This window comes from Chenopodium quinoa, unplaced genomic scaffold (genome assembly GCF_001683475.1).
Source record: "Chenopodium quinoa cultivar QQ74 unplaced genomic scaffold, ASM168347v1, whole genome shotgun sequence".
NCBI lineage: Eukaryota > Viridiplantae > Streptophyta > Magnoliopsida > Caryophyllales > Amaranthaceae > Chenopodium > Chenopodium quinoa.
In genome coordinates, this window is record NW_018745395.1 from 1,456,504 (window position 1) to 1,473,754 (window position 17,251).

At 31.1% G+C, this 17,251-nt stretch overlaps 1 protein-coding gene across 1 annotated transcript; it reads left to right on the forward strand.

The window, feature by feature from the left end:
- Nucleotides 1-7,857: 7,857 nt before the first annotated feature.
- Nucleotides 7,858-16,784, forward strand: LOC110712892 (cytochrome P450 CYP72A219-like). The gene is made up of 5 exons (XM_021891356.1): nt 7,858-8,239; nt 12,734-12,942; nt 14,931-15,181; nt 15,548-15,929; nt 16,138-16,784. Exons 1-5 carry the CDS (start codon nt 7,963-7,965, stop codon nt 16,561-16,563), a joined length of 1,545 nt encoding a protein of 514 aa, XP_021747048.1. The 5' UTR covers nt 7,858-7,962; the 3' UTR covers nt 16,564-16,784.
- The last annotated feature ends 467 nt before the right edge of the window (nt 16,785-17,251 follow it).

Sequence of the window (17,251 nt, forward strand, 5' to 3'; positions counted from 1 at the left end):
GAAATACTTAGAACGTTTCAAGTCTCATCCACTCATTCTAAATCATTGCCGAAACAAATTCAGGAATTAAAAAAGAAATCCTCCCCAGTGGAGTCGCCAAAAACTGTAGGGAATGTTTCAAGCGTTAATCCCCTAGATTGAACCCCACTGTGATCATACACTAAAGTACGGTGGCGTCCAAAGGGAAAGAAGAGAGAGCAAAAGAGTCGACAATAAGTTTTAGGAACTTGTAAACCGTTCACAGGGTGAAGGTTACACCCCTTAACGATCCAAGAGATCGTCAACTCCATAAGGTCTTGAACCAAATAAGGGTTCGGGGATGAAGGTACAAATCCAACCTAAAAGAGATTGAACCTGCACTAATAATAGGCCTCTACTTTATTCAGATCGTATTCACATGCGCTTTCTGACTAACATACAATCAATAGGATTACCCCTAAACCTGTTTATCTATGTTGGTTGAATATTAATGCACAAATAAAACTATTATTGGCGATCACTTGAATTATAATCAAATTAACCCTAACAAGATTATTAATTATCTTATATAAGCGTGATTACAAGTACCAATTCCCTTTAAACATATATAAAAGGTGTGATCAAGCAATAACAATAAATATATATCAAGCAACATAATAATAAATATAATACTCATCAAAACAATTATAATAATAATAACAATCATCATCATATTCATTATAACAATTATAATCATAAATCATAAAAATAATCATAATAATGTTAAAGCATAATAATAGCAAGATCCTAGGCATGATACTAACAAGATTAATAATAAACCCTAGCATGTCACTAAACATCAAAGATCAAATATTTAGCCCTAACATGATACTAATAATTATAGATATTAGGAAGAACATAAAAGGCATCATAACAATCATACTTAATATTAAAGCTACCCTAGACATGATACTAGGAATATCATAATAACAACCTAAACATGATATCTACATCATAACATCAATAAAAACCATTAAAGCACTTACTTTGATGCCCTGTACCTCTTTCTAATAACAAAATACACACGTTAGTAATTTCAAGGAAAATAATAAACAATAATTAAATCAAATAATTGAAAGAGAGATTTGGGACCAAACCCTCAGAAATTAAAACCTTTCACGTCTAGGGCGAAGGCAACTTCGAATATGGCTAGGTGTATCTAGGTCTAATGAATGCGAAATTTTGTATTTGAGAAAAGCTAGTTTAGAAAAGAGAGAGAGAGAGAGTAATCAAGAGAATCTTGATGAGAGTTGATGATTGAAAACGGAGTTTTTACGACGTAATTTATAAAGAAAATCAGCCAAAAAGATAAAATATCAAAACAGAGTTTTGGCGAACATAAAGCTGAATTAGCGCCAACTCTGGCCATTGGCGCCAGACGCCAGCATTAGCGCCAGGGGCCAATGCTAGCGCCAGGCGCCAAGCGTAGCGCCAGGCGCCAAGCGTAGCGCCAGGCGCCAAGCGTAGCGCCAGGCGCCAAGCGTAGCGCCAGGCGCTACAGCTGGCGTTTGGCGCTAATCTGGAGATTCACGCGTTTTCTTAGAATCAGATAAAAATTGCCGTACAGGAGGATAAAATCGTATTTTTCCCAAAAATGCTCTTCGATTTTAATTAAAACTCTGAAAAGTCAACAAAAGTCAATTTATCAATGCTAATTGAATTAGGAATGAAAAGAACCTTCTAGAAGAATCTAGAAGACTAAAACCATTCCTAATTGCATTAGGAATGATAAATCTATATTAGGCCCTCCTCTAGATCATTGGGCCGCATATGAGGCTCAAACCGGGCCCAGTTCAGTAAATTGCCATAACTTCCTCAATATTCATCGGAATTGGGCTTATAATATATCGTTGGAAAGCTCTTTTCAAGCCCCATCCAACTACACTTTTAATAGACCCATATCATGGACCAACCAAACTGGATTGACTATTTTTTCAAAATAAGTTTTCAAAAACAGTGAGAAGAGAAAAGAAATTAAAACTATCTACAACACTAAACTTTCCACACTTTCGCTTCATTCAATTATGATTCGACGCGAAAGGCACTCATCACTGGGTTTGGTTTTGGGGAGACACAAATGAGTGTCTACATATACACATAAATATATGTAAGAATATTATTAAAACCTAATAAAAAATATCGATATAATTGTTGCGGAATAGATCTAAAAATTGTAAATGTATAAAATCAAATCTATGCATTGGAATTTTTTCATCATTAATTATTGAATCATTATTTTGTTGTCGATATGACAACGCGATATTGCTTATTATTTGGAACGACTGAAAAGTTTCTAATAGAGTAAACATTTCTTAGTCTTCAATCAAGTTTGGACGAAAATGTTGAACACAATTGGCTTTAAATTGAGGCATGAACTTGTGTAATCACCCTGAAATTAAAAATAAGAAATCAAATTAATTTAATAAGTTGATTATGCAATCCAATCACAATATTTGTTTTTAAAAATACCTCTTCGTCCAATATTACCATATCCAGACTTATTAAGCTATTTTGTTTGCGGAAATTTAGTACATCAAACAGGTGAAAAACTTGTACTTTGAATTTTTAATCATTTTTGCTCGAATTTAATTCTTTGATCTGCATGTAAAAACGAAATTCATCAAACAAAACATAAACATATGAAATTAAGCTAAAAAGTACCCTACCAATGATGACCTAAAACTGACACAAAATTACTAATACAAAATTCTCTAGATGTAAATTTTGTATAAATATGAAATTTTGTTGGTGTCGTATATGTGTCAATTTATAACAGTAGGTATAAAAAAATTTAATTTAATTATGATTAATGAACAATTTTAATTTCTTATCATAAACACTATCAAAATTTATCTTATGATGATACTTTATCATTTAAATATAATTTTTTTTCGGAGGTATTATTTAGTATTTGTGATATAGTGTCACAAGCTAGATAATTTTCCCTTAAATTTTTATTTGGCCGGAAGTGTTAAGTATTAAAGTGGAATTATCATACTTATTATACTTTAATGGTTAAAAAAAATCATTTATAAGATAATTTTGATTCGGTTGTATTATTAAAGTGGAGTTGTCATACCTATTCTACGTTGGTAAAATTTGTGCACTTTTCTTTTTAAGATAATTTTTTTCCAAAAAAATTACTATAAGACAAATAAAGATAATGATAGATGAAAATTATTATAAGATAAATAAAGATAATGATAAGTAAAATTTGTGATTTTTCAGCATTAAAATTTTATAAGATAAATATCATATCTTATTCGCTACTTTTACCTACGTGGCGATATAATTTTTTTATGTGGCATTAAAATTTCTTAAGATAAATACAATATCTTGTTCGCTACTTTTACCTACGTGGTGATACAATAAATTAATATACAAATCTAATTTATCATTGGACGAAATATTTACTTTTCTTATGTGGCGCTCCGAATGCTTACGAAAAATGTCTACTTTATTTATATATATTAGATTGTGTCGTATCACTTGTCAACCAAATCTAGTGTTATTCTTACCTTACGACCAAATCTAGTATAATCCTTACTTTACGGTTATGCTAACTAGGTAGTTTGTAATAAACCTTTCCTTTTTTTCTAAGTGATACGGAGTACTTTTTTTTTTTTTTTTTTTTTTTTTTTTTGGTGAACACGAAGAACAAGCCCTAAAAACAAACTAAAAGCAGAACAAACAACGAAAAAGAAGATCAAAACATCAGCTAAGAAGTCACTAAAAAGCTAAGTCTTTGAAACTAATCTTGGGCCTCTTGGCCACGCTACTCTACTAATTCTTCTAATTAAGCGGCATTTAGATCCCCAAGGATCGCTTCAAATCCGTAGGGTCCTCCTGACCTCCAATACATTTATAATTATTAATTACATCTCTCTTCTTCAATCCCCACTACTATTGCCTTGTCTATTTCAAGCACCTCAATTATATTTGACCGACATAGCTATCAATACGAAACTTTGATCAATAATTTTGTGTTTTATACTGAGTGTAAAAGATTAAATATATTGATGTGAATACTTGTTAGAATGGTTCCGATACATAGTTTTCATATGTATTTCGTATTAGCTTAAATCCCATGCAACCCATAGTTTTACCAAATATTTTAATGTTTAATAATAATATGTAGCTTAATTTAATTTTACAAATATATTTCTATTTATAAAATATACAATAAGGTATTCATATTCTATAGATTATTTCAAATAAAAATTTTAAGTTGTATCCATACGTTTTATGAATGTATTTTTAATCAATAACATAATACTAAGGGTCTATTCACATTTACTGAATTTCAGTTCAGTGGTAGTTCAATTTAGCTCCAATCAAGTTCAGTTCAGCTCCAATCACTTCAGTTCAGTTCAGCTTTTAATTTCCTTCTCTCATAAAATATTCATTTCAGCTCATTTCAGTTCAGTTCAGCTCAGTTCAGTTTAACTCTAATCAGTTCAGTTCAATTCAGCTCATTTCAGTAATGTAAATGAAACCTAAAACAGACTCCAGGAATGACACGTGTCACACCCCGTTGCTGTTCTTTTTCCCTCCAAAACTTTTTTTTTATTCACTTCCTAAAAAAATCATTTCTTTATATAATAGTGATTCACTTCCTTAAAAAAAAAATATTCACCAAAAATCATATTATTGTGATTCATTTCCTAAAAAAAGTATTCACCTATTATCCCTATCTTTTATAGTATAAAATATTATTCTATATCTTTTACTCCCTCCTACAATACTTGGGACGTTGGGGTGGACAGGTAGATTAAGAAAACTACAAGTGAGTCCATTTAAAACAATTGTTTGTTATATAAAATATTCTCTTTTGTATTTTTATAATGTAATAAAAGAACAACTAGGGTGGAAGTGGGGTCCGGGGCTTAGGGTCTGTTCACATTTACTGAAATGAGTTGAGCTGAACTGAACTGATTGGAGCTGAACTGAATAGAACTTAACTGAATATTTTATGAGAGAAGGAAATTAGGAGCTAAACTGAATTGAAATTAAGCGGAAGTGAACATGCCCTTTGTTTTGGTAAGATTCAAGCATTTTAAATTTCATTTGAAAACACGAGGATAATTTTTTGGTAGATTTTGAATTAACATTATAGTTCATTATACAATTTTGTAAAAACCATGCATAGCACGGGGCTTAAGGCCTGTTCACTTCAGCTTAATTTCAGTTCAGTTCAGTTTAGCTCCAATCAGTTCAGTTCAGTTCCAATCAGTTCAGTTTAGCTCCTAATTTTCTTCTCTCATAAAATATTTATTGCAGTTTAGTTTAGTTTAGTTTAGTTTAGTTCAGGTCAGTTCAGCTCAGCTCAGTAAATGTGAACAGACCCTTTAATCTAGTTTGATATTTAAAATTATGATTTTATTAATAGTAATATTAATAGTAATACCAATAACAATAATATTAATAATGTATGGTTAATTATCTCTAAGTAACAGAAAAAAAAAAAATACTGAATTTGGGAGTGGAAAATTGCATTACATTCAAATTATTTTTTCTTGATATAATATCTTACTGAATAATATCTTATGTAGTAAAAGATATGAAAAATATGTGAGTATTTTTTTAGAAAGTAAATCACAATTATATGATTTGGTGAATATTTTTTTAAGGAAGTGAATCAAAATTATACTTGTAAGGAAGTGAATCAAAAGTATAAAGAAATGGATATTTTTTGTAAGGTAGTAAATAAAAAAAATTAATTGGAGGGAAAGAAATGGCACAAATTAAGAAATGACACGTGTTATTTTTGGTGTTTATTTTAGTATTATGTTACTTCCTCCGTGTTTTAATAAGTGTTACACTTATATGATTATTTTTTCTTGATATAATATCTTATGCAGTAAAAGATGTGGAAAATATGTGAGTATTTTATTTAGAAAGCGAATCACAATTATATGATTTGGTAAATATTTTTTTAAGGAAGTAAATCAAAACTGTACTTGTAAGGAAGTGAATCAATAGTATAAAGAAGTGCATATTTTTTGTAAGGAAGTAAATAAAAAAATAATTGGAGGGAAAGAAACGGTACCAAAAATGACACGTGTTATTTTTAATGTCTGTTTTAGCACTCCCTTCGTTTTTAAATACTTGCTCCACTTTCCTTTTTCGGCCGTTTTAAAATACTTGCTCCATTTCCTTATTCGGAATGATTTTACAATATTTAGTTCATTTCTCTCACCTAATTGACCCAACCTAAATCATATTTTATTAATTTCATATTCTCTCTCCTCCGATTCTCTCTATTACTTTTGCTTTTTACAATTTTTTATTCTTCCACTTATCCCACTACCTCCATATTTTATCACTTTCTCCAATTTCTCCTAAAACTCCGCGCATGGAGAAATGGAGCAAGTATTTAAAAACGAAGGGAGTATTTTGTTACTGATTGATTGATAATTTTTTCTAAATAAAATATCTTATAGAATAATATCTTATGCAGTAAAAGATATGGGAAATATGTGAGTATTTTATTTAGAAAGTGAATCACAATTATATGATTTGGTGAATATTTTTTTAAGAATAAATATCTCAATTATACTTGTAAGGAAGTAAATCAAAAGTATAAGGAAGTGAATATTTTTTGTACGGAAGTAAATTAAAAAAAAATAATTGGAGGGAAAGAAACGGCACAAAAAAATGACATGTGTTAGTTTTTGTGTCTGTTTTAGTATTATGTTATGATTAGAGTAAACCTCTTTATTATTTATACTTTTTTTGACACACTTTATAATTTATACTTTATACGGAGTAATAATTAAAGATATCATTAATCAAATTTTCACAATGATAATTATGCCGATCAATTTGGAACACTTAAATAAAAACAAAATGTTTCTAATCTAATCCAGATTCCCATATTAAGACTAGAATAGATCTGGTCTACAATAACTTATTGTAGACCCAACCTTCTAGTATACCATACGAATGTGATTATATCATACGAAATGTGATTATATTATTACAAAAGTGATTATATCATCTTGAAACTATTACTTAAATGTATCACTCAAAAAGTGAATTTATCATTATAAAAATTATCAAATAGTAAATTACATCATTCAAAAGATGATTTTTAAATTTTATCATCCTAAAGATAATTATATAATCTCATTAAATGGTTTAATATGAGATCAAAATATGACTCACAAAAAGATAATTATATCATCTGAAAAAGTGATTATATTATCTAGAATGTGATTATATTATTTGAAAGTGTCAAATTTTAGGTCTACAATAATTTATTGTAGACCGGGTCCATACAAGACCAATTGAGATTCCCAACCCATCAAGATAGGCTCTTTCATTTTCACAATGTCTTTTTATTTTGTTCATATTTATTTATTTATTTATTTTTTGTGGTTCATACGAAAGCCTTAATACAAAGGCCTTGTTTGGCAAATGGTTGTTGGCGGTTGGCTGTTGGCTGGTTCACTTGGCTTGTTTGATTAGCTGGAATGTTTGGCTGTTTATAATGGCTTTTGAAATTGGTTGTTTAAGCTAGCTGTTTATAAAAGTGTTTGGTAAATTAATTGTTGGTTGTTGGCTGTTTATTAGATAATTTGTGGGCCAACAAGCCAAAAGCCAACAAAAAAGCTACTCAAAACAGATTTTTCATTTTGGCTTAAAAGCCAGCTTTTTCGCTGACTAAAAAGCCAATTACCAAACACATTTTTTGGCTGTTTTGACCACCTTAAAAAGCCAAAAGCTAACCAAAAAGCCATTAAAAAGCCAATTACCAAACATGGCCAAAAAGCAACTGTGAGTCTGTGATACCATCATTTATTCAAAGTGATGTAGACTTTCTTGTTGGAAAGTGTCAGACTAATTAAGCAATTAACATCTTTAGTTCTTTTTATCTTTTATCAATGGTATAAGTACAACATTTCACACCTTAAAAAAATTATACCACTTCTTAGATCAGTCATGCTAGGAAACATGCTTACTGATATTGTTGCAACCATCCTTTTAGTGTTAATGTTTGTTTATGTTCCATTTCATCTCATCAATTCACTATGGTTGAAGCCAAAGAGGTTGGAGAAGTGCTTGAGAGATCAAGGCTTTCGAGGCAATCCCTACCGTCCGATCTCCGGTGATCTCGCTGAGATCAACAAATCATCAATCTCCAAGTCCATTTCATCCCTCTCTCATGATATAATCCCTCATATCATGCCCTTTTTTCATCAAACCATCCAAAAATATGGTATGTTTTACGATTCTTTGTTAAATCGTTTTATTATTATATATACACAATATATTTTTTTAACAATTGCATATACTCGAATAGAAAAAATGTGAAAGATTTGAAAGAGTGCTCACCATTTTTGCTCATGAGCATAAAAATGCTCACTGATGTAAGTGTTCTAATAATCAAATACAGGGATATAGGCCAAATACCTAATTAGACCTTTACTACTTATACTTTATGTTAAATTATTGCAAATAATATGAAAAGGAGGTAATATTATATACTTCGTAGATTTTTGTTAAGGTCTAATTATCGCAGGGTACCCTCACTTGTATTCTAATATTCTATTCCTTGTACTATTATATTACTTGTCCTATTTGCTTTTTGGACAATTTACAATACTCAATACTCTGTCCGTATTATAAAAATATCTACATTCTAAAAAAATTGTCAATTACTCAATTTGCATTGGAATCTTGAAGATTAATACGGAGTAATAGAATGGATTGAGTACAATTGACAAGTTATTCATTAATATGGAGTAGTACAATCCATCGAAAATGATATTACTCGCATTCATTTACTCTAGTTCAATAACATTGTTTATGTGTTGGCAATTATTTTGTTAAAGAACTAGATTAAGCTCCATAACACACGGTTTTTACAAAATTTTATAACGAATTATAATGTTAATTCAAAATCTACCAAAAAAATAATCCTTGTATTTTTAAATGAAATTAATTAAAAAAGTTTATAGATGAAACACCAAAAAAAAAGAAAAAAAGATGTAGAATAATATTTTATACAAGAAAAGATATAGAAAAGATGTGAATATTTTTTTGGAAAGTGAATCACAATTATATGATTTGGTAAATATTTTTTTTTAAATAAAGTGAATTACAATTATATGATTTGGTTATTTTTTTTTAAGGAAGTGAATCACAATTAAGTGATTTGGAAAATATTTTTTTCAATTATATGATTTGGTATATATTTTTTTTAAGAAAGTGAATCACAATTATATGATTTGGTAAATATGTTTTTTAAGGAAGTTAATAAGATTTATATGATTTGGTAAATTTTTTTTTAAGGAAGTGAATCACAATTATATGATTTGGTATATATATATATATATATATTTTTAAGAAAGTGAATCACAGTTATATGATTTAGTAAATATTTTTTTTTAAGGAAGTGAATCACAATTATATGATTTGGTAAATATTTTTTTTAAGGAAGTGAATCACAGTTATATGATTTGGTTTTTTTTTTTTTTTTTTTTTTTTTTTGTAAGGAAGTGAATCACAATTATATGATTTGGTAAATAATTTTTTTATAAGGAAGTGAATCACAATTATATGATTTGGTAAATATTTTTTAAGGAAGTGAAGCACAATTATATGATTTGGTAATTAAATATTTTTTGTAAGGAAGTGAATCACAATTATATATAAAAAAATGTATATTTTTTAGGAAGTGAATAAAAAAATAAAATGTTTTGGAGGGAAAAAAACAACACCAGGAAATGTTATTTCCTATTGTCTGTTTTAGTATTATGTTATTGAAGATTTGAGAATTTATTCACTTACCATATACGAAGTATTCTTCGTTAGTCAAAAATTAAATAATGGAGAATACTTCTACTCCATATTAATGAATAATTTGTCACTTACCATATACGAAGTATTGTTTATGTGTTGGTCTTTATTTTGCTCACCCGTACCCTAACGAGGGGTCAGGGAAGTATCGATTTCCTAACCCCTCGTTAGGGGTGAGCAAAAATTCTGAATATTGGGAATTGAAGCCAGAACTAGTAAGGAACCAACTTGTACATAATTAAAATTGGAATTAGATCCAGTGGTTCTAATTTCATATTTTCAGGTAATTACTTACGAAACTAGTTACAAACGATTTTAATATAATTCCAATTCTCAACATTTTAGGACCGAAAATCGGTTGGTATCTGATTACCCGACATATATCAAAATATATGTATTTAAACATCAAAAATATGTTGAGTGTATCTATTCAGTAAACCAAATAATATTATTAGCCCAACAAAAATAAAATACCTTAATGCATATAAAAACATAAGTATTAAAAATTTAGAGATTAAATAAACCAAAAAAGTATAATAATTTGTACTTTATTATTTTTCAAAAAAATATTGTATATTTGATTCGTTCTACCTACATTCCAACAATTACTATTTTAGAATGTTTTACAGATATTGCAACACTTCCTTATTTGCACATGTTTTTGCTTTCTCTTTCCTCATCACATAAGTTGCTATCTTTATTCCTCTCTATCCCTCTCATCTTCTTGAGAAATGTGTCCCCTTCCCATGTTGCAATATTAGAGAAACAAATGAAGTACAAATATAGCTGTGTAATCGAAACCAGTAACTGGCAGTTTATTCAAGTCTAATTTCAAAATTTTAGGAAGCAATTGAACCTGTTCCAATTCATTCTAAATTTTAAGATTCGGTCTCAGCCAATTTCGGTCCAATTTGTATTATTTTGATCGGGTACCAGGTTTGCTCACCCATACCCCCTGTCCTATGTGGTCTTGTCTATTAACTTAGATTGGGTTGACCTATAAAACTATTAGAATTTCTAACTCCATACTTTCATAGAACCTACTTCTTACTTAAAAACTTGAAAAAACAAAGGAAATTTTGAATTTTAACATCACAAAAAAAGCACAAATAAAATAATTTTAACACCACAAAAAGTTCACAATATAAGATATTACCACCAGTTATTAGTTTCCATCAAAATATCCGTTAAGTGGGGTCTATTATGCCACGTGTCGCTATATTATTAGTTTTAAAAAAAGAAAAATTAAAAAAAAACAAGAACCCTAAAATTAACCTAACCACCCCAGCCCCACCGTTGGTAGCGCGCCACCACCACAACCCCAACGCCGAGAGCGCGCCGCCACCACAGCCCTACCTTAACCCCTTTTGTTCCCAGCCAGCCACCGGAAAATCCCCTTCTCTCTCCCACGAACTCCCTCAAAATCGGCCGAACTTTACGAACTCCTTAAAATTCGCCACCAAAAACGACCACTAATGGTCGAAATCGGCCGATTTAGGACTGGGGTGGTCGATTTCGACCTGCAATCAGCCAATTCTGATCGTTAACAGCGTTTTGATGGTTGTTTGTGGGGCGTTTGTAAAATAGCCGGCCTTTTTTGATGGTCGTTTGGGGGAGGTTGCCGGGTTGAGGGTGGAGAAAAGGGGGGAGGGATTTTCGGTCACTTGGGTTGGGATAGGGGTGTCAGAGGTGAGGGCAGAGGCAGTCGGTGGTCGGTGGTGGGGTTAGGGTGGCCGGGGTTAGCTGTTGGGTTTTGGTTTTTTTTTTATTTTTTTTATTTTAACCAGTTATATGCCAACACATGGAATAATAGACCCCACTAATGGATTCCATCTAGAAACCAGTTAAGTGGTGGTAGAAGCCATTTTTGTGAACTTTTTTGTGATGTTAGGCCTTGTTCTCTTCACCTTAAAAAAATAATATTAAGTAAAAATAATTTCAGTTCAATAAAAATAAGTTCAATTCAGTAAAATTAATTTCAGTTCAGTAAAAATAAGTTTAATTCAGTTTTTTTTTTAAAAAATTATAATAGAAAATCAGTAAAAAAATAATTTCAGTTCAGTAAAAATAATTTCAGTTCAACAAATTTATTTTTTTTTTCCAGTAAAAATAATTTCAGTTTCAGCAAAAATAAGGTGAAGAGGATGGGGCCTTAATTTTTTTTAATTTTTTTTTTATTTTTGTAGTGTTATAAACCTTTTTTTTTAAATTTTTTGTGGTGTTAAAATTCAAAATTTAAACAATCTAGAATTTTGATTTAGAAAGTGTCCAAAAGTGTATCATAGAAAACAAAACATTATTATATAATAAAGTAATTAGGAGTAATACTCAATAAATAGAGGAAGGGTTTGTTAACATTTACTGAATTGAGTTGAATTGAACTAAGTTGAACTGAACTGAACTAAACTGAATTGAATTGAGCTGAAATGAATATTTTATAAAAGAAGAAAATTAAGAAGTGAATTGAATTGAATTAAGTTGAACTGAATAGGTCCTGAAATGAGATGACTAGTTATATCAATATCAAGTACATCATTTTCCCTATGGTATCAACCATGTCAGGAAACATACTTATGGATGCTCTTGCAACTAATATTATCAATATCGAGTACATGATTTTCCCTATGGTATCAACCATGTTAGGAAACATGCTTATGGATGTTCTTGCAACTAATATTATAGTTGAATACATGGACATATTTAAATTTCTATATTTTGCGAGATGGTTTGAATAAGATTTGATTCACATTACCTTAAAAAAAAATATTTAGTATAAGATAAAATGAACAGAGCGTATTATTTACTTTAAAAAATCATTTAGTATAAGATAAAACGAACATAGCGTATTATTTACTTTCATTACCGAGGCCAATACTTTTAAATAACAATATCGATATTCTTTTGTGAATAGGGAAGGACTCCTTTATGTGGTATGGAAGAAGTCCAAGGCTTAACATTACAAAGCCTGAATTTATAAGGGAGATATTTACCAAGTACGAGGTATTCACCAAGGGACCTCCAGGAAAGAAGACAACTTTTGGGCTAGTGCTGCGAGAGGGTGAAGATTGGGCTAAAGTCAGGAGAATCATCAACCCTGCTTTTGAAATGGAAAAGTTGAAGGTAATCTTTTATCTTTTTATTTATTTATTTATATATTTTAGAATACAATATTCTTTTTGTATCATATTACTTCATTTATCTAGACATGGAGTTTTGAGAGGAATGATAAAAGTAATACCTCCGTTTTATAAAATGTGCAACAATTTTTCAAAACGGAAATTACACATTATGTGCAACAAACTAAAAGTTTTCTCTCTCGCAGCGAGATTAGCTCCTATTAGTGGATCGGATTATGTAATGTCTGACTCTTCCCCCAAGGCATCATGGCCTTGGCGGAACTTGATTTGGTTTAATTAATAAAATCCCCGATCGATTGCCTTTAAAAAAAAAACTAAAAATTTTCTCTTTTACTAAATTTTTGTGTAAAATTACCAGCATACCCATACTAAATTTTAATTAATTGCAATAAACAACATATTAACTCTTTAACCCAAATTAATTTATCCATAATTAAAACCCTAATCTACATTCTCTCTCCCCCCTCACAACCATATCCACCACCAACATCACCAATTTTTCTCTCTCCTCACTGTCAACCACACCAGCACCAATTCAACCTTGTTCCCTCTTCTCTCGCTTCTCTCGTTTCTCTCACAACCAACGCACCACCACCACCACCCAGATCAACTGCACCACCGACGCACCACTACCACCACTGAGATCCACCACACTATCTCTTCTCTCGTTTGTTCGCCGTCATTCATCCTTTGCTATCCACTAAGATCCACCTTGCTAGTTCGCCGTTTTTAATCCACCACGCACCACACTATCCACCGAGACCCAGCCTTGCTAGTTCTCCGTCGTTCATCCGTTTCACCTCACCCAATCTCAGTATTTCGATTAGTTTCCTTGGTGGTGGTAAGTTGAGGTTTTAGATCTAAAATAGTGGTGGTAAGTTGGGGTTTCAGATCTAAAATAGTGGTGGTTTGTTGGGGTTTTGATAATAATTTGGTGGGTTGGGTGGGTTTTTGGTGGTGGTTTGTTGGTGGGTTGGGTGGGTTTTTGGTGGTGGTTTGTTGGGGTTTTGGTTCGTTGGTGGTTGGGTGGGTTTTTGGTAGTGGTGCGAGTTGATTGGTGGTGGTGAGGTGAGGCTTTATTCGTTGGTGGTCTGGTGGTGTTGGTGATCTAATGGTTGGCTGGGTTTTGGGTGGTTGTGGTGGGGTTACTTTCTCTCTCATTAAATTAATCATACGCCCCTTTGTTTACTAAGCTTTGCTTAAGAAATTTTGCATTGGGGATTGTGCAAGCCACTTTGTTGCAGATTTTATGAAACGGAGGTAGTATTATTTTGTTTTGAAAATGGGGTTGCTTGAATAATAAAATACTAAAAAAAAAAACAAAAGTGAGTATACTTGGGGAGGAGAGAGAATATGAAAAAGTATTGTTAAAATTTTCCAAAAAAAAAAAAGAAATGGAGAAAGTTATTAAATATGGCCATAAAAGGAAAGTGAAGTTAGTAATAAACTACAGATGGAGTATGTAATAGATGTGTAAACTCACTACACAGTGAAACGAACTTAGCCAATATTTTGTGAAAATAAAAAAATGTTTTTTTTTTTCAAAAAAAAAAAATTAGTACAGAAGCTAAAAACTAGTTGAATTAGGGCATCCACAATAGAACAAACCTTTAAGAGGTTATTCACTTGACACGTAATCATTAACCTCTTTCCTAACAAACCTTTCATCAACAATAGATAAACCTATCTACAGGTTTATGTAGGGACTCACTATCAATACAACTCATAATATTTACTCCTACAACTTTTTTTCCTTAAAAAAAAAAAAAAAAAAAAAAAAAGCTTCAATTTTTGCCAACTAAGCAAATACAAACCGGTTTGTCTACACAAACCTCTCCACAACAAACCTCTAAATTGTTCCCACAAACCTTTCCACAAACCTCTTATTGCTATTGCCCTTAGAGAGCAATTCTATAACATTGCTTCATTACATTTTTACATTACAATGATTAAATGTGGTGTCATATTCAGAATATGTTGCCAACAATGGAAAAATGTTGCGACACAATGATACGTAAATGGGAAGAAATAATAGCGACAACTGGATCAGCTGAAGTCGATGTTTATTCTTCTCTTAATGTCTTTTCCGGCGATGTAATTGCTAAAACATCTTTCGGAAGCTCTTATGAAGAAGGTAAAAAGCTATTTAAGCTCCAAGAAGAACAAGTGTTCCTAGCTTTTCAAGTAATGCGATCCATATCTAACTACATTCCTGGATGGAGGTATGATCAATGTTATTTTTCAATTCAACCGTTTTTTAATAGTTGCAACACACACACTTTGTTACAGCTATTTAGAAAAGTATATTTAATTACATGACTCAATACACTTCAAATAGGGTTGAGAGATTGTTAGAAGTATAATTTAAATGACAATAGATTTTAAATAAGGGTAATATTGTAACTTTATTCGAATAAAACGCAATATCAATAAGAAATAAAGTTAAAAGTAACATTCAAATAAGTGGTAATAGACTTTAAATAAGAGTATCTACGTTGTCAGTAATGCTTCTTAATGGATTAATAGTTAGATTTTTTGATATCTTGCATTTTGCACTAACTTGGAGTAAATTGATCTTAATATTTCAGATATCTACCCACTAAGGTTAATCGAAGGAGGAAGAAACTGGCTCATGAAACTAAAGAAATGGTGAAAACTTTGGTGGAAAACAGAAAAAAATTAAAGCAAACAGAAGAGTCAATAAATAAAGTTGACTTGTTAGGTATAATGTTAGAGTCAAATGAAAAAGAGATTGAAGAAAATGGTATTGGGCTCTCGATGGAAGAAGTAATCGATGAATGCAAGTTATTTTTGTTAGCTGGAAAAGACACAACTTCATCTTTACTAACATGGGCAATGGTGCTCCTTTCCGAACACCAAGATTGGCAAAGCAAAGCTAGAGAGGAGGTTTTGTCGCGCTTTGGGAAAGATAATACTCCGGATTATAACGGCCTCAATAGCCTTACAATAGTAAGTTCGCTTATCCATGATATAATCTTATATGTATCATTATACTAGTCTGTGTGTGTTATGTAAATAGAGACGAATGAAGTATTATGTAAATAGAAACTTGAAGTTTTGGTGTGGTCTAGTTTTATCTTTTTGAGCTTTTTCGTGTGGTCTAGTTTGATGTATTTGAGCTTTTTGATTTAACACACATTCCCTTCTTGTTCTACAGGTCAATATGATTATAAATGAAACATTGAGGTTCTACCCACCAGCTTCATCTCTATCTCGAATCATCCATACAGATACAAAATTGAAGAACCTAACTCTACTTAATGGTATGGAGATTAATATGCCAACGATCATGGTGCATCGCGATCAAGATCTTTGGGGTGACGATGCAAATGAATTCAATCCAAATCGATTTGCGAAAGGAGTGTTAAATGCAAATAAAGTTCCAGGATCTTTTATGCCTTTTGGTGGTGGACCTCGAATGTGTGTTGGAAAGAATTATGCATTGATAGAGGCAAAGCTTGCCTTGACAAAGATTCTTCAGCACTTCTCATTTGAGCTCTCCCCATCTTATGTTCATGCACCTATGTGTCTAGCAGCAATGGTGCCTCAATTTGGTGCACCTCTTATCTTGCACCAAATTTAGGTAATTTTTCATGCTTCATTTTGAGATAAGAAATGCTATATGCTTCGTATTTTACTAAGTATTTGTATAAATTAGTGTATGGATAATTGTATCCTTTAGAACCGTATTAATTTTTACAATGCCCATGTTCTATATTGTATGCACCAAAGTCTTCCGTGTCACGGTATTTTTACCGTGGCGCGGTAATTTTCAGTTTTTACACATTTTTAAAACTATGATAACTTTTGGTTCGTAACTTGAAATAAGACATATAATATATCGTTAGAAAGATTATCAAGTCTAATTTCCAACCCAATTAAAATCAGGTAAAAATATTTTGTAGATTTTTTTATATGGCCGTTTTAGTACAAGTGTGACAGTTTTTGGCCGAGTTTTAGTGTTTTGCTCATATTTCCTCGTTTTAAATCGAAATTGGACTTATGATATATCGTTGGAAATATTATTTCAAGGCATATCCGACCAAATAATATTTGGTTCAAAATTATAGGGCTATCAACTTAGTTAATTACAGTTTTGTGTTGTGGACACGAAAAGAGGAATATAAGTTATGATTTGAGAAAATGGGCTAAGAATCGGTTCGCTTTATGAAATGTATTGCGTTGAATATGTATTTGAGTATTCCAAAGATTAGATACTCAACCCGACCAATAATGACGGTGAAAGGTTGTCCAACATCAGGTTTAGTTTT